General features: G+C 43.2%; 1 protein-coding gene across 1 annotated transcript in view; it reads right to left on the bottom strand.

Moving 5' to 3' along the window:
• Positions 1-27,663, bottom strand: part of LOC114060918 (histone-lysine N-methyltransferase SETDB2-like) — a 47,004-nt gene that overhangs the window by 12,091 nt on the left and 7,250 nt on the right. Inside the window, exons 6-19 of the mRNA XM_027890798.1 lie at positions 27,242-27,661; positions 25,879-25,998; positions 24,709-24,878; positions 24,020-24,242; positions 21,986-22,064; positions 20,910-21,003; positions 19,805-20,136; positions 18,638-18,726; positions 16,556-16,667; positions 11,442-11,774; positions 6,033-6,170; positions 4,272-4,379; positions 3,379-3,512; positions 289-464 (exon numbers count right to left, since the gene is read on the bottom strand). Of these exons, the coding sequence (XP_027746599.1) occupies positions 289-464; positions 3,379-3,512; positions 4,272-4,379; positions 6,033-6,170; positions 11,442-11,774; positions 16,556-16,667; positions 18,638-18,726; positions 19,805-20,136; positions 20,910-21,003; positions 21,986-22,064; positions 24,020-24,242; positions 24,709-24,878; positions 25,879-25,998; positions 27,242-27,661 (2,528 nt within the window). The remainder of the gene's footprint in view (positions 1-288; positions 465-3,378; positions 3,513-4,271; positions 4,380-6,032; positions 6,171-11,441; positions 11,775-16,555; positions 16,668-18,637; positions 18,727-19,804; positions 20,137-20,909; positions 21,004-21,985; positions 22,065-24,019; positions 24,243-24,708; positions 24,879-25,878; positions 25,999-27,241; positions 27,662-27,663) is intronic.

Raw genomic sequence — 27,663 nt, 5'->3', positions numbered from 1 at the left:
CAGAATAATTCCAAGAAGGATCAGGTCCATGGTGGTTTAAGTCAGTTTTGAGGGAGATTTAGGGAAGATTAATTTAAGCATTCTTCAACTAAATATAAACATACTTCAAAAGACCTTTTTGATTTTTGTGCATACATGTGGATCTCAACCAAACCACTCCTGCAAGGTCAGAAATCCACCACTCAATATGAAGGTGGAGTAACATTTATTTTGTTCAAATGAATTAGTGATTGTAGGATGCAAACTTTTTGAACAAATGAAATCAATGAAGGCATTAAAGAAACTCACCATAGTGACTGGTCCTATTGCTTGGGTCATGTTTTGGGCAGAACACTCTAAAATTTAAGTTCAATTTTAAGGAAAAGAGAAAAAGTGTTAATAAATATGTAAACAGAGTTATGCTGACTAATTTTAATAGATATTTCCCCCTCTTCTCATTGAACATAAACTGAAAGACACTTAAAAAGAATTATCAGAATTTTTGTTCAACATTACCCACCTAGGAAAGCACCTGCTGTGAAGTCACAGGCCATGCACAAGCTTGCATCTGTACTTTTAGAGCCTCGCTGGACTCTCAACACTGAAGCCTTGAATGACCAGTTCCATCAGCCCACTCTGCCCAGACCCGCCCACTGTTCAAATCCCGAGTCAGACACACTTCATCTGCTGTGGCGATCGCTGTGTCGGAGGCAACCCTTATTGAAACGAGGTTAATGCTGCCAAGGGGAAACACCACAGAACTAACATTCTGCTCCCTCGCCCTGCACCACCAGGCCAGGAGCCTCTATGGCCACACCTGCTCACCAGCCAGCTTGAATTTAAGCGCCCTGTTTGATGTGCTGGCAGAGCTGCACAGCACCACCACATACAGCGCCAGAGACTTCCTTGGAGATCTCTGTGCCCCTCCCTTCCCACTGCCTGTGCTGACAAGGTGGTTCTCAGATCCTGAGGAAGTCAGGCACCCTGTTTGAGAGCCAGTGGCTTAAAGCTGCTCAATCCATTCCTTAAAGGCTTTAGTAGTATGCAAGCTGGGAATATTTTCACTGGTTCTAGGAGAGCAATGTGAATTCCTTGGAAGAGGCTAAATGCCACAAATATAACTGGAAATATTCCTTATCTTCTGGTTACAATAACGTGCAGAGAACATGAACTAGCTTTTATAATATGCCTTTCTTACAGAAGGATCCCAATCCACTTTTTAAGCAAAAACGCCTTATAAAGAGCATGGTTTAGATGAACTCCTCCTTACAAATCTATTTGCCAAGCCTACTGCTCAAGCCCTTGGAAGCAATTCTTAAAGGTAACTGCATTTACTAGGACATTTTCTAATTATTGTCATTCTTTTATTTTAACAAAAATAAAAGCACTGCCCTTAGAAATGCAGTCTGTTTCCCTGATAAGCCAGCTTTTTTGCATGAAACATATTTTTACGCACAAAAAAAAATTCAGATTTAGGTATGCCTAAAAATCAGAAAGCTAAGTAATGGAGACACCTTATTTACATTCCTGAATTGCTAATATTGCCCTTTGGAGTTTTTCTTTCTTTCCCTCCCTTCAGTTCTAGTCTTTCCTAGTTAGAAACAACCCTCCTACACACAAGAATATCTTATAAAGAACAGACAATATATTTTACTACTCAGGCCGCTTCACTTGGAAGCACTGCCCTACTATCATTTTTGCAAGACAGCATAACAAATTGTACTTATTTCCCCACCTGTACTCTTACTGGCCCCTTCCACAGCACCGTATGCCTCCTCTTTTTGCTGCTGCTTTATTTGCTTTGATAATCACTGCTCATCATCACAACAATAGCAACTCAGGATTTAAAAGCACCAGCACTATCTCTCTCAAAGGAATTCTTTTTCTTGATGTGCTTTTTAGTATGTCATATTTCACCATGAAAAAGTGCAGGGGTTGTCAGTCCACATCCACTGTTTTTCAAGTCTACTCTCTAATAATCTCAGGTTAGCTACAATTTTTGCACTTTATTTATGCCACTGATACAGTGCAAAATATCTTCAGGTTCCTTGAAGCCTGCCGCACTATCTTTCTCTAATCCAGTCCTTTCCCATCCCTCCAATACAGGTTGCTATAGTCGAGTTTCCTGTATTATTGCCATGTGGGACACACAGCTAGTCTCACAATGACATTTTTAAGGGTCTCTCTTCCAAACCTCCAAGGTCACCAGCTCAAAAACTCACTAAATCAAACTATATATTCAACCACTGCTTTACAAGTTTCTATCTAGAAAGTTCCACTTATTTTTCAACATCTTGAGAAGTTCAGTCTTCTTGAGCCCAAGTAATCCTTTCTAAAGATACATAATGAAAGCTATTTATTTCTGTGATCACAGGAAGCTTCCATCTTCCCAGCTACAGTCTTTCATGAGCTTGGCAGACTTCCAAAGATTTTATAAACATAAAACAAACATACCATCTTCCCTATACAGCTGGGCTTACAGCCTTGTGCAAAGACATATTCACTTTAGACTGAGAGCCCTAGTGAAGCAGCCAGGAGTGCAAGTGCTTTGGTACGAAAGGACCCATCTTCCACTGCTACTAAGGACCGCACTAGTCCACCCTTTCTGAAACAAATAGTGATTAGATGATCCTCCAGATTAATCTAAGGCTAACCTGGCCTGTGGTTTCTCCGGCCTTGCACAGAAATGAACATCAGGGGTTTTATGCACCTTAGACTTTACCACAACTTCAGCATTTCAAAAGGTCCCTGAAGTCCCAATTTCTCAACTGCTTCATGTGCATCCTGAAAACAAGTTGTTCCATTTGTTAATGGCAATGCAGGCAGCCCAAGGGCAGAGGACACCAGAACTAGCACGATCAGGACAGACACTTAGAATCCATTTAGTCGTGTTAATGCTTGTAGTGTACTTGAAATACAAGGTCTTTCATGGGAATCAAAGTTCTCTGCTAGCACAGGGAAGGAAAATTACCAGAACTTGCCTAATGTGAACAGACCTAGAAGTACTATAGCCTACTTGTACTCAGACTGCATTTACTGGAGTTTCTGAACAAACAAAACTAGAGAATTTCCATGACATTAATAAAACTCTTGGTCCTTGAAGATTAGCTAGATAGCCAGTAAGGACTGACTGCCTCAGTTTTGGCCTAGTGAACTTTCAGGTATGTTACAGGCTCAAACATTAAAGAGATTACCTCCCACTGCTGAGAAGTTTTCCTGTGAAAGGAAAATGTTTCCCCCAGTGCTTGTAAACAGAGGATCAAGTATGACTTCAAGAGAGGAAAAAACACTTCCTTTTCTAAAAAAAACTTTAAAAATCACATGATTTTTAAGTCTCTCTTCCCGACACCCCCATAAAAACGCTGACAGTGCTTAGTCAGAAAACACTTGGGTAAGTACCGGTAGACTCCCTTCACTTGGTCGGTTTCTATGGCTGCGTCATCGCAGAGAGCGCAGAAGTAGTGGTAGCTCCTGCGGCAGGCTCTCTCCTCACAGCCCACAGTGGCTCCTTTCTTGCGGCAGAAGTTGCACACCTAGGAAGGAGATGGGGTGTAGCAGGTAAATATCACAGGCGGCTACTGAAAACCTTGCCACGTGAGGCAAACACCATCTGCTGTGGGAAAATCCAGTATTTCGTTGCAGGTCACCTCTGTGTAACTCATTAGGCAAGCTCGCTCCTGCAAACTCCTACCTTGGTCATAATTTCGGCCACCTTTTCGCTATCTTTACCTCTACTTTATACTGATACATTTGTAAGATGACGCAAAGAGCCATGTGAGGGCACTGGTAACTCCCCCAAGTTATTGGAAGACCAACTGGTATTAGTGTTTGTATTTATGTTTTCTAGGATAACTTCATAATGAAAAGAGTTCCACCCAGGATGTAGGGGAGGAGGGCAGCTGAAGACAAAATCAATTACATAAAGCCCCTCATATAAATGGCCTTCCTTCTGCTAAACACAGAAGATACTTCCCTTTACACTTATGGATTGCATGCTTTTGTTTCAGGCACTGGCTTAGTCCTTTACCAAAGTCGTAGGAAACTTCGACTAAGGACTTAGAGGCCAGGAAAAACCAAACAAACAAACACCTGCATTTTAATACAGAATGAACTAAATTTCACAGAATATAACGCGAGTGATTTTAACAATAAATCTGTAATTTCCTTAATCTTAGTAGATCCAAAGGACCAGATACTTTTATGCTGTTTTTTTTTTAAAGCACAGGACAGGTCAGACAACCTTCAGTACTATGAGACTGGACTAAGTGCAGATTCAGAAACAAACTCCTTACCAGCCGCTTTCCTCTCTTGAGCTCTTTCAACACTGATGCCACATCAAACCTTATATCCAGATTTTCTGGGTTATACTCTTCAGATTCCACAAATCCTGAGGAAAATAACTAAAGACAAAAGTGACTCAGTAACCAGTACAGAAAAGATATGAAGAGCACATCTCTTCTTCTTGCACTTGCCCTGCCTAAGGAGGTTGATTTTCCTCTGTGTTTTCAATAGGCTTCCCCTACGCTAAATACGGAGCCACACTTAAATATTTTTGTAGTCAATGGAAGCTCCTCTTCTACATGGGAGATTTCACATGACGTGAAAGTGAACTAAGAAAAGATAATAAGGTAAGAAACTTATTAAGGAACACGAAGAAAATGTGGACTTCCAGCCTGCTCAGAGTAAGGAGGAGAAGCCAACAGATCTCCACACCTTGAACATCTTGTTATGTGCTCAGTTGTTCAGACTTACAGCTGGATGCAATATTTCTCCCTAATAAGATTTCCATACAGCCCAGTGCTGACAACAGTTGACTGCATGAGGACCATAGGAACACTGTACAAAGCCTGGGAGAAATCCACAAAAAATATATATACATGCACACTTGGGCCACTTTAATTACCACAGAACTGCTGAGCCATGATGATGAGTGAGGAAGGGGAAGTTCTTGACAACAATTTCCCAATAATTATAAATAGCTAATTCCAAACAAAAGGGAGCTACCCTTTCATCAACTGGCAGGCACAGTCTGTCTGCTCAGAAGGTGACAGCTAACTGCAAAAAACCCAAACAGCACAGATAAGTCTACGGCAAAAAAATGAGTAAAGTTACTGGCAGGAGAGAAGGAAGGAGAGAGAGAGAGAAGGAAGAGGAAGAAGTTTCAACACTGGGGCAACATTAAAGCCTTAATAAAACTGGTTTCAGACAAAGCATCCAAGTAACACTATAAAAGAGGTATCAAATGTTTCTGAAATATTCTGCGACAAAAAGAACTAACCAACCCAAAAAAAGGTAGCCGAAAAATAAAGATGTAGACATAAAAACTGTGAGAGTAAGAAGGCTGGAACACCAAAAGGCAGAAAACTGTTCTAGCCGCAAACATGTCTTGCACTAAATGACCCTCAGCTATATTCTCCCTCTCCTTAAGGGAGAATACAGCATCTGTACTTGATTCTGCATACCAAGAGCCAGCTCCACCAAGATTCCAGAATAAAGGGGAGGCATTCTGACAGCAAGAAAAGTAAATGCATTCTAGGATCACAGCACATTTCAAGTTTCACAGATATTTTTATATAATATATTTATGATTTTTATTTCTTATTTTTAATTAGGCACAGACTGGGAAGTTTTTTTACTTTCATGTATCAAGTGTCCATTTTCCTAAAAAGGTTTCAGTAAGTACACAACTTCCTGTGTGTAGATAAGAAGAACTTCCTTCTTATCCAACTTAGTGTCTCGAGAAGACCTATTACTACTAGTAGACTGTATGTGTGCCTAAAACCACTGATCAGCAACAGACACACATGGAAACACCACAAATCAACATGTCCAGCTGTGCAGCCATGGCCTCTCCCACTCCAAAATCCTGGCCAAGCCCTGCTGCTTTTCACAGCTTTTCAATCTAATATCAACTTGCTGGTTTGAGTAACCAGCCTTTCAAATCAGACACCACTGTGTCTGATCCACCATCAGAACAAAGAAGCAGTGAAAATTTCTCAATTATCCCTTCTTTTCCACTTGTCTTAGGTACCAACTGACCAAAAGCCACTCACCAGACAATCCTGATGAGCTGCAATGTCTCTCTCTTTGGCAATATACATAACAGAACCAGCCGCCCCTTCTGAACAAAAGGCACACGTTCTTCTCACCATCTTCGCCATTATCCAGAAAGCACCTAGAGCAGGAAAAACCTGGGACAAAACACAAAGCAGTTGATGCAACTACCATATGCCAAGCAGGACAGAGGAAAGCAGAGATTGCCCTCTAACTGCTCCTTCTCTTACATCTCCTGAACCTTGGTGCTTTGCTCCTCTAGCAACAACTACGAGTAGAACAGGCAAAGCCCACTCTCAGGACAGCAGTGGGATAGAAACCGGCTCAGAGGAGCTCCAACTGTTAGAGCAGGAGGAAAAGCGGTTTATCTCTTCTTGGAAATCACTAATAAGTCATAAGGGGCAATACAAGTTTTTCAAGCTTGCTTGGCAATATCTGCCTCAACAACAGGAGCAGCCCATCAAGTCATGCCCTAAGGAATGAAACTCCTTCTACGTGGAGAAGGTCAATCACTCATAGCAGTGCTTTTCTTAAGGTACTTCTACCACATGTGGGTCTGCAAGTCAACAGAGGAGAGAAAAACAACTGTCCCCAAACTTCTACAGTGCCTTCCAGGAGTTCACAGAAAACAAGGAAGAAACACTTATTCCTTAATGTAAGGAAGATGCAGCAAAGAAACATGGAAAGGCCTGCAAGTAAGAGGGGACAGAAGACAGAATCAGAAATGAGAGACTTGAACATTCTCTCTCAAAGAGGTGAAGCACTAAGAGGAGTGACAGAATTTTCTCTATGCCCTGGGATTTGTTCCAGGAACACCTGTTCTCTTTTCCTGGCCATATCCACTCAAGTCTTAATTATTGTTCTTCACACAGTCTCTCTTTTCCTCCAGCAGCTGCAAAACTTTGAGGCCATCTACTTATTTCACAAAAGCAGTCTACATGCATCTGGACAAGCCTTCATGCACATCCCCCACTGACAGTTTTTAGAGCACCACATCACAACATCAGCAGCAGAAGTTTTACTTTGTGGTTTTATGTGCAAGTCCACCGCAGAAATCTTCAACAACTTCCTACTCCTACTAGGTGTGATACTCCAAACTGTCCTTTGCTGGAGACGTCACCTCTGACACCACAAACTCCTGGATGACAAGGGGAAGAAAAATCTGCGTTTACTTTCAAGAAATAAGATCTGAAGCTAAATTACCCTAGTGAGAAAAAGGTAGTAAGCTCGAAGCACAAAATCTCATAGTCCAGCAAATCTTGCAACCTTTACCTGGCTTTCAACAGACAAAACTGTTTTCATAAGTTCCCATCTCCCTTGCATAAAACAGACTGGACAGTACCAAGTGAGAATTGCACTGGAGTAGAAGGGGATTTTTTATATGTTTTCTCCCCTCTGGCTCATGCTACTGAGAGTTTACCTCATCACAACAAGCCACTTTACTTTCACATACATCTGGGGAGTCTTCCCCCCCACCCCAACCTTCTACCTCTTGTAAGCAAGGCAGCAGGATAGGGACTGATTTCCAATATTCATCTATACAGTGACCATCACAACAGTTTCAGAACTTAAGCATTAAATAAATATGACAGAAACAAACAGAAATATACAGAAATACTAGAAATAGAACAGAACACAGAAATTAAAAAGAAGAACCAAGTGGAGTTTGAATGGTCTAGAATGCAGGAAAAGTTCTCTGCAGCAAGCTAATACCTGGAATTGATGCAGATACATAGGCCCTGCTCATGCCCAGTCAGAAGACCCAGCTCTAGGAAATTTGTGAGGAAGAGGCTAAAGATGGAGTCTACAGTCCCTGGTGTTCTTACAGGCTCAGAAGAGATCACTCACCAAATAACATCACAGGCAAAACAGGCTCAACTTGGGGATATTAACTGAATTTATTACTAATAAAATCAGAGCAGGATAATGAGAAGTAAAATAAATCTTAAAAACACCTTTCCCCCACCCCTCCTTCCTTCCCAAGCTCTACCTCCTCCCCTAGTGGCGCAGGGAGATAGGGAATTGGGGTTACAGTCAGTTCATCACATGTTGTTTCTGCTGCTGTTCAGGAAGAGAAGTCTTTCCCCTGCTCCAGCATGGGATCCCTCCCACATGAGACAGTCCTCCCTAAACTTCTCCAGCGTGAGTCCATCCCACAGGCAACAGTTCTCCACAAACTGTTGCAATGTGCATCACTCTTCCATAGGGTGCAGTCCTTCGGGCACTGCCTGCTCCAGTGTCGGTCTCCCCCAGGGCCACAAGTCCTACACCAGGAAACTTGCTCCAGTGTGGGCTCCTCTATCCTTGGGTCTGCAGGTTCCTCCCAGGAGCATGCTTCAGCATGGGTTTCCCATGGATTCACAGCCTTCTTTTCAGGCACCCACCTGCTCCAGTGTGGGTCTCCTCCAGGGGCTGCAGGTGATTCTCTGCATCCCCATGGTCCTCCATGGGCTGCAGGGACACAGCTGCATTACCACGGTCTGCCCCAAGGGGCTGCAAGGAACACAGCTCTGGTATCTGGAGCACCTCTCCTCTCCTTCTCCACTGAGCTTGGTGTCTGCAGAGTTTTCTACTATCCTCTCTCTCACACACACACATAACTATATAGTTTTCTACTACATCCTCTCAAATATTTTTACTCCCTTCTTAAATATGTTATCACAGAGGCATTACTATCATTCCTGACTGCCTCGGCCTTGGTCAGTGGCAGGTCCATCCTGGAGCCAGCTGGCATTGTCTCTGGTCTGATATGGGGGAAGTTTCTAGCAGCTTCTCCCAGAAGCCACCCCTGTAACCTCCCCCCCCGCTATCAAAACCTGGCCATGCAAACCCATGACACCCCCACAGGAGCCTTGCTTCAGTTCCTTGCTCTTCCCTTGCTAGGGAGTACTGCCAAGAAGAGGACATGGAGCTAAACGAGGCAATAGATCCGGATGGATCTCCCATGTAAGAAGGGGGAGGCTAAGGGCAGGGTTCCAGTTTCACAGTTTAATTACGTTTCACCTAAACAACGTCTTGCTTTTGCAGGGCTTAAGTCAGCCACTCATGGATTCCAGTGGAACCCCAGGATCTGTCTGAAAAGGTACAAATTCCTTGTTCTTTACTCTGCTCTTTCAGTTGCACTCACGACAGGGCAGTTCTTATTTTTCCTACTGTGTCTTGTTCAAGTCGAGGAATCTGTTCCTTGTACAGAAGCTGGTCTGCATCTTTGATCACCTCCGCCACTTCTCAATCCCTTCTCTACTCTTACTATGCTCCAAGAGGAGCAAGCCATCTCCAAAAGGGTGGGCTACCATTTACACTACAAAGTCACAAAGTCACTCTGTACCCTTTTCTTAATAATTCTTAATACTCCAATCACATTTTAGACTGCTGCTGAGCAAAGAGCTGACACTTTCATAAAGCTATTGCTGGAAGCACAAAGCAGTGAAGACAATGCAAAGCTCAATATGCGACAGGGCCCACACTGATGAGAGCAGACATGGAAAACGGATGGAGGGCCAGTGGTTTGCACTGCCACAGCATCTGGGATGGATGTGAGGAGGGGTGGGAGCCACATGGTCTCATTCTTCCGCTTGCTTACCAAGCCTGTACCAACTACTCTTCCTAAGTACACCATGCAATGCAATCACAAAGAATGGAAAGCTGGACGACAGTCCCAGCCACAGCACGTTGCACAGTAATGGTGAACAAGGTATAAAATACCCCAATTCGTACCAAACTGGGAAGGTGAGAACACAATATGGAAACTGTAGGGACAGATTGACAGGTTTGTCCTCCTCACCCTCCCCAGAAGGGATACCTTTCAGTGAGACTTGTGTACTTGGCTATACCAAGTCACAGAATCACAGGATCAACCAGGTTGGAAAAAAAATCATTGAGTTCAACCTATGACCAAACGCCACCTTATCAACTAGACCATGGCACTGGGTGCCATATCCAGTCTTTCCTTAAACACCTCCAGTGATGGTGACTCCACCATTTCCCTGGGCAGCACATTCCAATATCTAATCACTCTTCCTGTGAAAAAGTTCTTCCTGATGTCCAGCCTAAACCTCCCTATGTTTTCACACAGAATATTAAGCTGTGGCTGCAATTGTATTGTTAGTGCTTTCTAGAGCTATTCTGCAATAACACGCACATATCTCAGACAATCCAAAAGAACCTCATATATTGTTTTTAATAAACCATACTCTTCGTGAACCCAACCAGCTCCTCTGAATGTGACCAGACCTAGAGTTAACTGACTATCCCTGCACCCACTGTCAGGCCTAGAATTGTGGTTTTGCAAAAACTATGTATTACAGTTCCCCAGATCTCTTTCCTAAGTGGCATCAGCATTACAGCTACTGCTCTGACATATCAATCATATTCCACTTATCAATGTTGGATTTTCATCTCCTGTTTTACAGTCAATCCCTTGCTGTCACAAAGTCCTTCTGTAACCCTCTGCTTCCACTTCCACTGCCACAGGAGCAGGCTGTGGGAACCCAAGGGGACCAATTCACTTACATGAGCGGGAGGCCCTTCCACTGCCCTCCAGTCAGAAGACAGAAATGCAGCTGAGAGAAAGGAACAGTCACACCTGGCTGCTTCCCCTGTACCTGTGCCATTTCCTCGAAGCAAGGCTGTTGGGGTTGGTTTTGTTTTCGCAACAGTGACAAAAGGCAAGAAACCGGGAAAGGAAACAGAAAGTAAAAAAGGACAAGGACATTGCTGGCAAGAGCACACTTGTGTCACTTCCAAATACATCCTGCTGAAACATCTCCAGACCCAATTCTGAAAGCATCCTTGCATGCAAATACACATATTTTACACGGGAGGCACAGAATGTCACGTGGCATATCCATAGAGGGGAAAGGAAAACAACCCAAGTGCCCTGACTTCCAGCAGGCCAAAGAAACCCACCGCCCCAGCTCCAGCTCTGCTCTCCTCTTCCCCGCAGCGCAGCGAAGGGCTGGATCTACGGAAGCAGGAAGACAGAAGGAAATGACAGATCAGCTCCCCCCCCCACTCACCGTGCCCCCCATTTCCGCTTTGTGGGAGAAGAAGCCCAGCTGGAGATGGGACGGGTTAGGGTTAAGGATGGGATGGCTCGACCCACAAGGGTCCCTCCCCATTAACCCCAAGTCATTACAGCACAAACACACCCAGCCTTTGCAAGGAACAAAACCAAGCAAAGTCTGCCTTTCTGATCACCTTTCACTTGTGGTCACCTCGTTCCAAACGAGGATGACAAGGGGCATCTTCCACTAGACCGGGCTGCTTAGAGCTCCATTCCACCTGGCCTTGAACACTTTCAGGGGCAGGCACCCACAGCTTCTCTGGGCAGCCTGTGACGGGGCCTCATCGCCCTCACGGTCAAGTATTTCTTCCGGACACCCACCCTAACCCCGGCGCCGCCTCACGGCCCGCCCGTCCCGCCTCTGCGCGAGCCCCGGCACGGCCCATTCATTGGCGCTGGGGGGACGGAGGTGGCGGGGGGGTGACCAGGAGGCTTCCAGTCCCATGCGCTCCCCCCGCCCCTCCCCCCGCGTGCCCTCGGTGGCACTTACCGCCCGCTCGCGGCCCGGATAGCGCGCGCCGCCGCTCCCACCGCCCCCTCCCCCGCCCCTAGCGTTCCCGCGAGGAAGTGGCCAGGCCCCGCTGGGCCCGGAGCATGCGCGGTGGCGCCCGCCGATGCTCCGCCCGGCGCACCCCTCCTTCCGGGCACTGATTGGCTGCGGCCCCCGGGGCGGGGCCTGGGATCGGAAACACGGGTTCGATACCCGCCGGGCAGCCGCTTCCCGAGGGCTTTTCCCATGGGAAAGGCGACACCCCGCAACCTCCCATCGCCCTCCCCCCTCCTCCCCCCTTCACTTTGCCCAGAATCACAGAATCAATTAGGTTGGAAAAGACCTCTGAGATACTGAGTCCAACCCGTGACCGAACGCCACCGAGACAAACCAGGCTGTTGGGAAAATCTTTATTTGTAACAGATAGTGTTGTACGGGGGAAAAAAACCCCCTTTCTTAAGAAAGAATGTTCTTTGATGTTTGATCTTTGTAACCTTCAAGACTAATGAACAAGAAGGAAGATTCAATCCATGAAAGAGATGGCAGCCAACAAGCAAGATTTAAGTCCAGATGTCCAGATGTTAGAAAAACAAACTGAAGTTTAGGGCATGACATGCTTCAGTGATTGCAGACATAGGTTGACATAGTTTGGGAAGAAGGATATAGCACTGAAAACGGACAGAAAGAATGCAGAATTTACAGGCCACAAGGACATTTGGCAGAACTCATGAGATAAGGAAGAAGCTCATAAAACCAACTCAGTAATTGTGCTGAAATCAGCTCCAAATGCGTAAAAGGTAATTCTGGCAGGGGGGATCAGAGACCACTGATCCACAGATCAGGAAACCCACTGACACTAAAGAAAGGAGAAACTGAGCATGCAACTAATGAGCATGAGAAGAGAGAGAATCATTAACTGATAGAAGATAGAATATGAATATGGGAACAATGTAACTTGTAGCCAATGAACACTAATTTCTTTGTTTGCTAAAGTGTATAAATAGTTAAAAGTTTTGATTATTGGTGTGCGTGTGTCAGGAGGAGCAATTCCCCTATGCATCTTGAGCCAAAGAAAAAGTAATGCCTGCTCAGCTTTCTAATACTGAAATTACAGTGTTACAGACTTTTATTTTCCCAACATTTTTAGTGACAATTTCTGGCGATCCAGATGGAACCCTGCAACCGATGCTTGACGGATTCACAGAATCGAGAGGACTCCAGTACGCACCAAAGGTTTTTCAGGGAGATCCTCCAGTCCCCTGATCTGTTTAGTTCAAGGCATGGCCCCTGGGATTTATTAAGGTGTTATTGGAGGGGTATAGCAAGCTGCTGGAAAGTCTTGCTGGATCAAGGGAAAGGGAACTTGGAAACTAGGTTTTGGGCTAGTTTGCGCAATACGATGGGGATACCCAGAGTGCCAGCCCCACGGAAGGTTAAAAGTGCGAGCAGGTTTTGCATACCCCTCAGAGTCAAAAGTGTGAGTGGCTGTCGCACATCACTCTCAGAAGGAAATGTAACTGTGTTTTATTATATTCTATGAAGGGTTCTGGTCAATCATCAAAATGGGGGGCTTTGGAGAAATCATCCCGAGGATGTATTTTGAAACAGTGGAGGGAGGTGGGAGGTGCAACAGAAGGCTCTCTCTCCAGAAAACAGTTAATTAAATATTGTAATAACTGGTGGCCTTTGTACTCTTTGGATGATGGTGAAAAATGGCCAAAGAATAGAACTTTAAGTTATAATACAATGAAAATACTTTGTGAGCACCGATGTATATAGGCTTGGGAACTGACACCAATCATACAATTAACACATGAATAGCAGGTGGTTCTTCCAAGACTCATTTATCAAGGAACAAAGCAAGATGTGGGTACAAGTTTCACAGTGACCTTTTCCATTGTAGGTAATTTGACTACAAGCCAACCACATTATTCTATAAATGACAGCCTGAGTGAGCATTCTTTGAGCTCTCCTTGGTAAGCAGCTGGCTGCATGGTAGTGATCTCCTCATCAGCTGGGACACCTCTCTCAGTTACTCCTCGAGGCTGGGAGACCCCTGCCCAACTGCAGGTCCCTGGTAAGTGACTGATATTGCACATAATCTTGTATTAGAGTGCACTGGATTTTGTATTGGTAATTGATTTTGTGTTGGTAATTTTAAATCATTATTATATCCTGTGCAGTAGAAGAGTAAACCTTGCCATCAGACTTTGTTAAGTAACACTGTTACAACATCTTTAATAAAACCACTTTTTCTGATACCTTTGCTGGTGGTTCTTCAAGTGGTGTAAGTCGACCTCCAACACCTCCTTCTTTGCACAAGGCTCCAACACATTCAAAGGCCATATACCTGCACAGCCATCCCTTGCTCCACTTCAGGGCCACCTCCTGCATCTGCACTCAGTGTCCCCTAATGTAGCCTGTTTCTCTATTACCAGAAAACGACATGGCAAGGACTTCTGTGGCCCCTTTGTCCCATGCTACACATATAGCACAGAATTGAGGTACACTGGATTTCTCAAGGAGTTCTCTGTGTGTCACAAACATGGAAAGAGATGCCTTTTATGGCAAGGCAACCCACCTAGTTCATTAAGGGAAGCCAGCTGATGTAATCTTTCTGGATTTCAGCAAAGCTTTTGATACTGTCTCTCACAGGATCCTTCTGGACAAAATGTCCAGCACACAGCAGGATAAACACATCATGTGGTGGGTGAGCAATTGGCTCACAAGTTGGGCACAGAAGGTAACAGTGAATGGGGTGACATCAGACTGGTGGCCTGTCACTAGTGGGGTTCCACAGGGCTCCATCTTGGGCCCTGTGCTCTTCAGCATCTTCATAAATGACTTGGACATCGGATTTCTCTTAGAACGCTTCCATCAGCGCTGCCTCCGTACAATCCTCAACATCCACTGGACTGACTGTGTGACCAACACGTCTGTCCTTGAACAGGCAGCAGTCCCAAGCCTTGAGGCCATGCTGCTGAGAACTCAGCTGCGTTGGGCAGGGCACGTCTCCAGGATGCAGGACCATCGCCTCCCTAAGATCGTGCTTTATGGGGAACTTGCCACTGGCTGCTGCAAGAGAGGAGGCCCAAAGAGGAGATACAAGGACTGCCTGAAACAATCCCTCAACCTTGGCAATATCGATCACCACCATTGGTCTACTCTGGCCTCCAATCGGGAGGCCTGGAGACACACCATCTATAACGCTGCTGCTGCTTTTGAGAACACACGCAGGATCACTCTCGAGGAGAAAAGACAACGCAGAAAGAATCGCGTCTTGTCGATATCACCTGGAGAGTCTTTCTGCTGTGCGTTCTGCAACCGGACTTGTCTATCTCGCATTGGCCTTTTTAGCCATCAACGCGCTTGTAGCAAGCGTGGGTAGAGCCCCTCTCAAATCTTCGTTCGCGAAGCCTAGCCATGATAGGACATCGGACTGGAATGGATACTGAGCAAGTTTGCAGATGACACAAAACTAAGAGGAGCTGTTGACTCCCTCAAAGGCAGGGAGACCCTGCAAAAAGATTTCAACAAATCAGAGGGCTGAGCAATCACCAACCACATGAAGTTCAACAAGGGGAAGTGCTGGATTCTGCAGCTGGGATTGGGCAACCCTAAATGTTCATATAGACTGGGAAATGAGGTGCTGGAAAGCAGTGCCATGGAAATGGACCTGGGGGTCCTGGTCGATGGCAAGTTGAATATGAGTCAGCAGTGCCCTGGCAGCCAGGAGGGCCAACTATGTCCTGGGGGGCATCAGGAAAGCATCACCAGCCAGTCAAGGGAGGGGATTGTCTCGTTCTGCTCTGCATTGGTACAGCCTCACCTTGAATATTGTGTGCAGTTTTGGGCACCACAATATAGGAAAGATATCAAGCTCTTAGAGAGCATCCAAAGGAGGGCAGCGAAGACGATGAAGGGCCTCGAGGGGAAGCCGTGTGAGGAGCGACTGAGGTCACTTGGTCTGTTCAGCCTGGAGAAGAGGAGACTGAGGGGAGACATCATCACAGTCTACAACTTCCTCACGAGGAGAAGAAGAGGGTCAGACACTGGTCTCTTCTCTGTGGTGACCAGGTGACAAGACCTGAGGAAATGGCCTGAAGTTGTGTCAGGCGAGGTTTACGTTGGGTAACAGAAAAAGATTTCTTCACTCAGAGGGTGGCTGGGCACTGGAACAGGCTCCCCAGGGCAGTGGTCACAGCACTAAGCCTGACAGGGTTCAAGATGCATTTGGACAATACTCTCAGGCACAAAATCAAGTGTGACTCTTGGGAGTGGGTGCAGGGCCAGGAGTTGGAATCGATGATCCTTGTGGGTCCCTTCCAACACAGCATATCTTGTGATTCTGTAAACCCAATAAGAAGCAGTCATTTCTCTCCTGCAGCAGCAGAACTTGTCCAGCTCACTTTGCAGCACAAACACAGCTCTGCAAACTGTTCTGATTAATGTAACGTCTGTTCAAGATTATTTCTCCCACCAGATCCATCAGGCTTAGGTCTATTTTAACAATTCTTAGCTCCCAGACTGGCAGACTTGCATTCACAGTGAGTTTCAGAAAAGCAAGTTTTACTAACTCAGCACTGTGGAAGGGCACAGAAAACACCAACAAACTCTTGCTCTCATCAGTTGTGTCTCTGCTGCAGATGGCACGGAGCACAAGTTCTTCCAGTGCACTGTGAACTTTGCTTGCAGATGAGAAGAGGGGAGAGGGAAGACCAGGAGCACAGAAATTATCTAGGAAAATTTTGATGCCTGTTCTTAGGACAAACAGTTCTAATTCTGTAAACTACCAAAGTGACATTTAAGTGTAAATTTTAAAAAAATCAGGTGAAAAGAATTTTAATTGAATGCAATTAGCACCACAGACTTGATCGCACTGTTCGTTGTGCAGTAGTCCTGCATATGTTCGGCATATAAATCCCAGGGTACAAGGTGTGTTGGCGGTAGGGAAGCTCTACCTATAAGATTTTTTTCCTGCACTTCTGAACTCCACACTGACAGGAAATCTCTGTCTCTGGCATGGTTCCAGCTTCATAGCCGTAATCCCACGTGAGTTCAGTTCCAGCTTTCACATGTCTAAGAAACAAAACACTCGGTCAATTTGTTCAAACTGAGTGAAACAGTACTGCGTTTACAATTTGTCACCAACAACTCACATGCAAACCCAAAGACTGTATGGGGCAGGGACCATCACACAGGCAGCTTGTTGGGAGAGAAACAAGATATATAAAGAGTCTCTGACACACACATGCTGCTTGGCCTACCAGAGTTGTACAGAGTGCAAATACCCACACATAGATGAAAAGAATTTATCAAGCAGTGCAATAGTGTCGGAGTATAAACAATATAAACAACCTGCTCTTAGACAAAATTCTGGGAAACAAAAATCAAATGAAACAAAATAAAACAAACAACAAAAAAGGAAAACTACATAAGTGAACACATCCTAAATGAGAACACAGTTTTGTTATTTTTACTAAGTACAGTGCATCACTGAAGTCTGAATAGATCTCTAGATATGTTGGTGAAGACTATCATCTTTGGCCTGACAAGCTACGTCTTAATGCAATTGCTCAAAGACTCAGAATTAAACACACGCTTCTCATGAACCAGCTGCTCTGACAGTACATGAAAGAGAAGAAATTTCTAGGGTAGGAAATTCATTGCCCAAAATGAATGCCAAACTAAATACCTTAGACTAATAGGCTGAGGGACAACTGATGGAAAATACAATAAAATATGAGTATTATAAAGAAGAGAGTAATTCTCCAATGTTTCTCACTGGATACAATGTAAGGGACATCCAGTGAATTACCAGTCAGCAGGCTGAGAACAAACAATGAGAGCTTTTCAAGCAGCACATTTCAACCTGGGACTTGCTGCCTTAAGATGTTCTGCAAGCCAGACATGTAAAACAAATGAAAAGGTGATTGGGCAAGGTCATGGAAGGTACACAATTAAGCTCAATGATCCAGATGAAGTCCTTAATGTAGAAAAGTTGTAAAAGGGTAATGTCCAGAAAAAATGTGAGAGCCAGTCAGGGAAACTCTCCTTCAACAACCCTCCTTCTTCCCTAAGTGTCTTTGCTGATCACTGTTATCTCTCTCTACTTGCCTCAGTCCCCACTACACATATCTTTACAAAGTACCTGAGCCAGAAAGTCTCTAGCTAAAACAAAATCTTTTTTCTGACGTATTTCAATGTATCATCTTCACAATTCTTGGAAGCCTCCCGGTGCAATCCCCAGCATCTGTGTTAGCATGGACCAGGGTTGCAAGACTCCAAAGAAGATCAGTGTTCCCAGGAACTGGTTTGTCTGGCACAAATACTCTCCTCTCTATTTTAAGTTCTCAGCTAGTATCCTCGCTGGTACATGCATCTGCCAGATTCATTCAGACAATTAATCCTTCCACCCCTGGGTGGAAGCTGCCGTCTTCTTGCATCTTACTGGCACCAGCACTCTGTACCACCCTTTCTATCAGCCACTAAGGAAATACTTGCATCTTTTGCTTTCAGGGAAAATTTTCACCCTTTAAGTATCACAGTGCCACCTCCCTGGGGCATGCTGGGCTACAAAAAGTCCTGCTTCTCTTGATAGCTATGAGGAGAAGGCCTGAAGCTAGCTTGTTTGGCCCACAAAGTGTCTCAACCCTAATATCCTGGGGTTTAATCCTGCCCTATGGAACCAAGATCTTTGAGACAGAACAGCAGGATGAGTGAATCTTGGCTTTCAAAATGACCATGCCAAGTTAAACCTATTTCTCCACTGAAGAAGATAATCACTGAAATGGACACATCAAAATTAAGCTTCCCAACTTTACATTTCAATGCAAAACTGAAGAAAAACTTATCAGCGATAATCAAGAAACTGTATTTCTTCTGTTTTTAGTGCACAATAAGAACTCACCAATAAGAAGGTAATGTTGTGCATTCGTGATCTAAGCATCCCCCCACACCCCTCAGCATAATTATGTCCTAATAACTAATAACACTGCTTTTTTTCTCTAGTGCCTTGAATGAACAACATTAAACTTCCAGAAATTCACCTGTTTGTGAAGAACGCCACCCATGGAAAACTTCTGTTGTGAGTCTCTACAAACACGCTTTGTGCAAAGAGATTTGGGCAGCAGCTGTGCTGTAAAACAGGAAATCTGTATTAGAAACAGTGAAACTCCATATCATTGGCTGAAAAACCTATTTTGTGTCAGATATTTGTCGCTAGTAGTTTCTTCCTTCCCATCTCCAGCCCACAAAGAATGCCTATTACTCATTGCCACTGCCACTTATTTTTGCAATAATTATGTCTCTTTAAAGTATTACTTTTCGTGAAGTTGTCCTCCAGAAATTTATGGAGAAAATTCATCTTAGATTCAGAATGCACCACAAATAATCAGTATGTACCTTGCTGTCAGCCAAGGGAGCAGTGATGAGGAGCAAGCAGTGGATTAAATTATTGTGTGTTGGCAAAGTACCAGATGTGAAAGGTGATTCAGGTGCTCATAGGAACATGTGTATACTCATGGCTACAGAAGAAAGATTTCTGCAAGATGCATTACTAATCTCAATACCATACTACCTCTTCAAGGAGGAACAGCAAGGATTTTGCTGTAAGACACATATTCTGCCAATGAAGAGAAATAAGTTATTTGCAGAGTACGTGCAGAAATGTCTATTCATCTTAGCTGGAGGTACTTGGTAATTCATTACTATTTATTTCTTGGCAAGTCAAAAACTGAGAGACTTATTTAGTAGACGTGTGCACAGTAGGACAGACCACTTTCTGAACCTATGATTGAATAGTAGGGAAGTTTTGTAAAATATCACAACACTTGTCCTAAACCATCACTAACTAGAATTTACAATGGCTGGGAGAAGGCATGTGGATCAACAAAACTGCCATTTGCTCTCTAGAACCCCCAAAAGGCCATCAGGGAAAAGGAAGTCACTCATTACTGGGGAATACATCATTCAGGAACCCGGTGGTGCCAAAAACTACAGCTGGTATATGGCATGCATCAGCTTATGAAGGCACTAACAGTGACCCAGCCTACTGTCCTGTCACTTGTGATGGCAGGGAGCACCACATGTGCCTTCCTTGTCATGCATCTACCACATATGTGGTTTATGTGCAAAAGCTTTCTAGCTTAAGCTTAAATAAATAAATGACATATTTGCAAAGACAATGAAGAGAACACATGCAACTTTTTACTTACATTTAGAAAACGACCCACATTTCCTTCTTTTGTGGCATCCAGTACATAAATATTTTCCTCACCGGCATTCTTTGGAAGGATCCCATCTCCATCAGCCTCCTCACAAAATGCATCTTGACTTGACTGCCTGCTATTTTCCTCTTTGCAGTCAGCTTTTAGGGGGTTATTATTGGATGGCCTCGCAACACATGTGTCATCCAGCACACCTGACTTGCCACAGTCAGCACCCTGCAGTGACAGACTCTTTCTTTTGCATCCTTCACTGTCCACACCAACAGACTCAGTCTGCCCGATTTCCATCGGATGTTCTTCCTTTTGCTCCTGGGTGGATTCTGTCAATGGACATGCAATTATTTTTCAACATCAGTTTAAGGCCAAAGCCTTTCCCTTGTTTGACCCTGAACTCTTACCCACCCACTCTTACCCATGTCCTCCAAAATCTAACCAGCTTGCTATTTACAAGTCTATAACACAACCGCCCTTTTCCATGCCTCTCATCAATCCTCCCACAAATGACTGTTTCCTGCTGTGGTGTCTAAAGCACTTCCTCAAGGCACCTGTGAGTGACCAGGTCTCTCACTCTTCCCAAATCCCGCTCCAGACTGATTTCCTCCACATAGCATTATTAAATCACTCACCACCTTAATTCCCAAGAGAATCACAAACTGTAATTTAGACAGAAACAAGATGCGAGTGCAAACAGCATCAGTTTCACACTGCCTCTCCAGCTTGAGGTCCCCCCACCCCTGGATTATATCCTGTTCAATCTTTGTTGATGAGAATATGTACTGGGTGTAACACAACAAGATCTGCAAGACTGACTTTCCCACACTTGTATTGGATTTGAAAGCTGATGACAGGAGAGGTTAACATGTCCCCAGATCAACCTTGCAGGCAAAAGACTGCCCTGTACCTGTTAATGCACTGTGTTATGCAAGGCAGCAATAATTTCCGTACTACTGAGCTCTCTTAAAACAGCCTCCACAACATGTAGACATTGTTCTACTCGGAGAACAGGCCTGCCCACACTGTCTACATCAAAGCATACCACCTGATGGGGCACAAACATACTAAGAATGCAGTATGTATACCTCAGAAAACCTACTTTCTTTTCCTTTCTTTGTTCCACTGTTTACTTTTGTTTTGCTTGACTGATGAATCTGAGAACTATTATCTTCATCTGAGCTGGCACTGTGCACCTGTGTATCAAATGAAAAGGCTGTGATGTATTGTTGCTGCATGCCACTCTGAATCAACACGGTACAGCAAGTGACCTCTAGAACTCTAGGGCTGCAGGTTCAAACCTTCTGCATGGCTGAGGCCAAGTTTGAAAAGTTTGAAAAGTTAATACATTCACTGCAATGAAATATTTATCTTAATTTCAAATGATCCTTCAAAATAACCTGGAAGGAGTCCCCCATGCAACAAAACATTTTAAGTAAGCACGTAAGTCCCAACAATTTCACCAGAATTCTAAGTTGCTGAACCAAAGCCCAAACGTGCTTCTTACAGTTTCAATGAAATGAACAGATGTGGCAGGATTTCTCCTCTCCTGCCACAAAAAGGCAACTACTTATGGTAGCTCCAGAATGGAGCCAAATATTAGCATGAAATCCCATGTGCATTTCATAAGTGCAATGAATCCAGTAAAACCTAGAGTAAGTTTACCCCAGTTTTCCTCCTTTACACATATTTGCAGGCAACACTTCACGCTCAGATCAGATCAAATCCTCCCAGTTCTGCCACTGCACGAAAAAAACACGTACAAATCTTGAGATTTTCCCCTCTCCCTGTTACACCATTCTTTTGGGAGGCATCACAAAAATATTATCACTCTCACACTCTAATCCTGTAGTTAGTGACAACAAGAAGTGGAGGGGGGAGAATAATTTCCTAAGACTTTTAAGGCTGGAGCATAAGTGAAGGGTGGAGAAGGGAAGGCTGTGGGAGTAGTTAGTGCTGGTCTGGAGGAACATGTTGAAGGACTGATAATGGAGAAAGGATGGGGTGCAGCTTCCAGCATGGCAGCTTAGCTCACAGTGTGACACAATCTCATGAAGAAAGGTCATTAGAACTACCTAAATGTACAAGTTGAAAAGGTAACATAACTATTAACATAAATATTCATCACAGAAAAATGAATCTATTTAAGCCACTTATTATTATTATTATTATTATTACCATTTTTAGCTGGTTATTGTGAAAAAAACCTGCTTTTCCAGGTCTTGCGGTTGCAATACTTGAGTTCTTTGGGTGAACCCTGTACAGAAAGGTCAAAAGGAAATTATAAAAGACAGACTCACAAGTAACTCTCACAACACACATTTCTCAGACTCTAGTTCTAGTCTCTTCTCTAAAAGAGATGACATCAGAGCTTGCAGTCTGGCCTCACCCCATGTTCTGTGATTATTTTGCCTTTAAGAATTGAGGACCTAGGCCAAGTTCTGTTGTATTTGTAAAAAATCAGTTGTTCGTACTTTTTTGAAGGATCAGCTGCTTTTACATCGTTTCCCAGTTGTCCAGCTGAGAACCAAACTATCTGTTGTTTTACTATTATTACATCAGATCACCTCAAAATAGAGCACCTACAGACAGTTTTGCCTTTTTCCTGCTACTACTTTCAACAGTTTTAACAGTGCAGCTTTAAAACAGGAGAGCAAAGATGTTGTGGGTACAAGGGATAGGGAGGGAGACAGAAGGGGAGGGAGGCAATGTACAGCAGGTTTAGAAAATACTTTCCCTCAAAAGGACCTCAGTCCTTCATATCAGGAGAGAGTTGAGGAAGATGAAAAGCACTATCTGGTATATACATTTAAAACATCTAAAATCACATTAATTTGGATTACATTCAGAGTGCAGTAGAAGACACCAGTTTCAAAACTAATGTTAATATCTGTAAAATGTCTAGCAATAAATAACAGCCCTTATTCAAGAAAATTGTCAATGTAAAATATTTATATGTGTTTTCCTGCCACAAAAAAGAAAATCTTGGTACTTCTTTGGGCTATGATAATTGCAAGAAATGCTGCTCTTTAAGGCTTTCTTAAGATTTAAACTCCTTTGTGAATTCAAAATGTGCAGAGGCCACAAGAAAATGTGACATTTTTACCTGGTTACATTGTTTATTCTTTTAAAGGCAATCTGTTTGGGTGAATGACATGTCAAGCCTAGCACACTGATGTCCTCTTAAATGTTTCTCAGCTGAACTGACTGTCATTTCTTAAGAGGCAGAATAACAATGTCTTTTTGTCTGTCATACTTTTTTTATACAGCTCAGGTGTAAAACATTTTTTTTAATCTCAGGAAAGGAAATTAATGAGATTTAAGGTAGCAGTACAGTAGAGGCAACTTTGAAATTCTGCTTGCCTACTATTTTTAGTAATGGCACTTAGCAGAAGTAAAACCTAGCTGATTAGTTATGTAATTAGAAAATGATGAATTCACTTGGTCTCCAAGATACTGAAATTCAAGTGAGAAAACAGTAGCAGATATTTTTAAAAGTTTCCATTTGCAATTTCATGGTACTTCTAAAAGATCCACAATAATCTTCAACTATGAAAAGAGCAAGAATTTGCAATCATTTGTGAGTAGTACAAAGAAAGTGTTTACAAAGTAGTGTGGCAGAGCAACAAAGAAGCTCCCAGCTTCCTTCTGAGAAGACTACAGCGTGCTATTGGCACAGCCACGTGGTTACTTTGCAGTCATTTTATTTTAGGAATGCTGAAAGGCTATGAGACCCTGAGTATACAATGAAAACATAATTCACTGCAAAAGTGAGGTGTTGTCAGACTCCTAGCAGGAAAGCTTATGTTAGAAATAACTAAAGGTTTAGAGACTGGTAGCAAAGGACAGGACAGTTAGTGGCTAATATGTTATTAAACCCTTCATCAAGTATCTTTAAATGATTTATCTCAAGTATCTTCTGTTAATTGTTTCAAAGTTGCATCATGATTAACACCCTGAACAGATCGAGTACACCAAAGAGATGAACTGGATTTCTAGAAAATGCCAAGTGGTACACCCAGTAAGTAAAATCCACATAGAGGAAAACTCTGTCCCACTAGAAGAAATCATTGGGAAATAACAAAGAAGTTCAGAAAGAAAAAATCCCGTGCTCATCTGAGGACATTCAGTTCTGCTCTAAGTTATAAAACAGGATTCCTAGAATAGCAGAATATTGATTTTGTTATGCTTAAGTTTTTTTGATAAACTTACAGGGTTGATTTATTTTCACTATCCACAGTTTGAGACAAAGATTCCTGATTCTCAAGAATGTCATGTTTACCAGTCTGCACCAGTTCAATCACTGAATTTGAACAATCAGTGTCAAGTTTTCTTTTTTTGGAAAAAAACCCATGGTTTCTGTCATTCACAGCACCCTTCTCTTTCAGCTCTTGACCAGCATCTCCCAATACTTCAGCTCTGCTCATTAATCTGCCTGAAAGCAAAAGAAAAGTTTGGTTTGCTTTTTATTTTTTCTTAATGTTTGTTTTCTTAGATGTCACACTCTCATAGGTCAAACTTACATTAAAAAAATACAAGAACATTACTTGGGAAATCAAAATATGAATGCAGTTTGTGATTCTCTGATGTCAATAGAGGTTGACATACAAACTGAATTAGACATACAGCCCTTAGTACAGCATGCACAGACTTATGAGGTAAAAGCCTGAGATAGACTTTGCTCCAGAATGTTTTGATTGCTTGTCTGCCACCATTGCACTGCAAAGATCTTCAAGATTCTTCTGTCCGTTTGATCATATTGCAAGTTAAGATTATATTGACCCACTTTTTCTCCATATTTCCCTGTTCTCAAAAAAAAAAAAAAAAAAAAAAATCCAGGGCAGAGGCCACAAGAGAGGGAGAATTATGCTACATGTCTTCCAAGGGTCACCTTCTGTTACCTGAGTAGGTACAAACAAATGTCCCCTTGTCGATATCATCCAGGCAGCGGACGCCCCAGCCTTTCTTCTCAGTGTTGAACACTTGCAGCCTGACTTGAATGCCGTGCTGCACAACTCTGTTCTGACACATCAACTTGTCACACCTGCACAACACACTGCACTCGTAAATTCTGTCAAGTGGAAGAAGAACAAAACACAATATAAAAGGATGCACTACTAAAACAAAGTTTCTACTATTAATTTCCCTTCATAATCAGCATCAGTGAACTGAAAAGATAAAGACTGACTGAAACTGGTTGTGCAGCAGTGCTCTGAAACTTGTGACTTTCTTGACTGCTGATTCATCAATTTTAAGGGTCTGTCAGCCAGATTTTGGTATAAGCAGACAAGAAAAATAAATGCTAAATTTTTGTTTTATAGGAGTAAAACTCACAGAAGTAGAAATCCCTATGACACACCTCATTCTAAGCTGGAACAGATCTTAGCAAAGACAACATATATGCCTGGACCTCAATGTAGCTTTCATGAGTTTAAAGATTTAACAAAGTATTTCTAAAAGAACTCATCATTGCGATTTTTTTTTTTCATTTGTTTCTGGTTTCTCTGACAGCTTTAGTTGTGCACGTTAACCATAAACTAATATCACACAGCAAGAGAGAACAGAAAGGGCTCCTTAAACCTGTGGGTTCAAGCCCTTGGCTATTGCAGAAAGCTATTTTGCACAATTCCCCTCCTAAACACTTGTAGTGACTAGCACCTTCTCCAGGCCACATATTAATCCCCAGGAGCTGAATAAGAGAAAGGGCAAACACTTGAAGCATTGGATGGCTTTGGAAACTCTTGAAAGAGTCACACATAACCAAGTCTGGCAACAGCAGCTGGTCAGTGTTTCTTTAGGACTCTGGTCATTCTTTACACTTTTCTTAGACCTTAATCTAAGATGTGAAAATTGTAGGATTTGCAGTAGAAGAGTTTTGGGTTTTTTCCCTCCTATTACTCAAGTCACATTAATTATTTTTTATCATCCTGATCTTCAGTAAAATTGTGACAAAAATAGAAGGTTTGAGTTAGTCAAAAACTCCAGTTATCTTAATCCTGTATCGCTTACACTACAGGAGTAAAATAACAGTATACAAATAAAATAGCAGTTAATAGTTTGGTCTTTCCTACCCACTAGGAACCGGTCCCTCCAGTCTTTTGTAACGGTATCCATGGGATCTTTTACTACCTGAAGACAGAGAAGTTTTACTACAGCCTCTTGCAGTTAGCTGTAGGCATGCACATTTTGACCTAAAAGTAAGAATAAAACATCTCAGAATGTATTTGGAGCAGCACAAATCAATCATAAATCTAGGTAAGTTGAAATGTTCTTGACTATACACATGCACACTTGTATATATCACCTCTTCTGGCACAGCATTCCAGTCTGTTAACCTCTACTTCATTACTTTCCTCCCACCTTAGCCCCCAGGAAGTGAAGAATTTTACACTGTGGAGAAAACTCAAGCAAAAGCACTTTTCTTCACTGTCATGTGGCACGACAACTGCAAAGAATTACAGTGATCGTGGAAATCCTGAACCCCAAAACTGCACATCAGAAGCATCTCAACTCTTGTGGGACTCCACTGCTCAGTTGAAACCAAATCACTTTAATTACTGAAGCTTCTTTATACCAGAGTGTGATTTCAAGGTCTTATTGGGTCATGGGCAATTATGCTGCACACTAGCACATGCAACTGCCCCGGCTATCAAAATGGATCCAATGCCAGGTAATACCTACTGATAGAGATCAGACAAACACCCTTCAAGAAAGCAGACAAAATTATCACCTAATTCTCATACAGTAACCGTGGCAGGTTCCCACAGAGTGTCTGTAGCCTGGAGTTACTGAGATTTAGGAAAAGCAATGAACAATACTATTGGAACTGCTCAGACCATAAAGGTATTCTGCGACTACAGAGTTTCATAGTTTCTCTTTAGACAAGGGGAAGGAAAGGATGTAGAGGTTGGGAACAGGGTTGTTTCTTCCTCTGCCCTCAGTAACCTTCTAAATTCTAAATTATCTGATCCTTTCAGGTTGTACCATCCCACCTCTAGGATACCACAGTAGGAGCTGCAGCAGAAATTGTCATGTAGGATCCTTCCCTGGCTGCCAGGAAAACAAGCCTTCCTCTGCTGGCACAAGACTCCCTTCCCTGCACCTTTTCCAAAGCCAAGAGACCTGCTTGTCAGCTCCACCTGGAGGAGAAACACTGCCAATTTGGGAAGAAAGGGAAAGGAACAAAATAATCCACCTGTTGATCAGTTCCTTCACTACAACAGAGGGTGGACCAATAGGAGCACCCAAGTTCTGGAGAAGAGAAAGACACAGTGGTGTTAGTCAACACAGAACGTGGCACGAGACAAATCCTACAGATATTCCAGCAGCGTTGGTCCTGTTTGGCATTGTTTGGTACTGTGCACCTTCACACACTGCCACACTGCTGTTGTGGCATCATGTGTCACTGGTCTGAGATAAGATGTTTCTACCTACTTATCAATGCAGCCATCTGTGCAGTCACATGAGTCCACAAACAGGCTGGAGAAGTTGTTGAGATAATATCCACGTGGCCACGATGACTTCCGATATTTGAAATAAGGTAACCTTGCGTGGTCAAGATTGTTACAGAAGGAGATGGGCACAGACTCGGCTCCGTTGCTAATATCAAAGTCAAACACGAGGGGTTTGGGATTCATGGTGTTCCTGCCCAGCAGTACATATGTGTTGAAGGAAAAGTGATCAACAAATAAGAAATTGCACTTTGTTTCAAACAAATAATTTTGCACATCTCGAAAGCTTCTCAGACTCCGACCGCAAGGAGCTTTGTAATTCACATCCAGTGATTTCGAAAGGCAGTCTGCTTTTGCATGGCGTCTTTGGAAGTGAAACAGGATTGGTATCCTCAGAGGATTTTC

This window comes from Empidonax traillii, unplaced genomic scaffold, assembly GCF_003031625.1.
Source record: "Empidonax traillii isolate 1590-97213 ecotype Southwest subspecies unplaced genomic scaffold, ASM303162v1 scaffold298:size702513, whole genome shotgun sequence".
In the NCBI taxonomy this organism is placed as follows: Eukaryota; Metazoa; Chordata; class Aves; order Passeriformes; family Tyrannidae; genus Empidonax; species Empidonax traillii.
The sequence above is the reverse complement of the archived record's forward strand: the minus strand, read 5'-3'. Positions and strand labels throughout refer to the sequence as shown.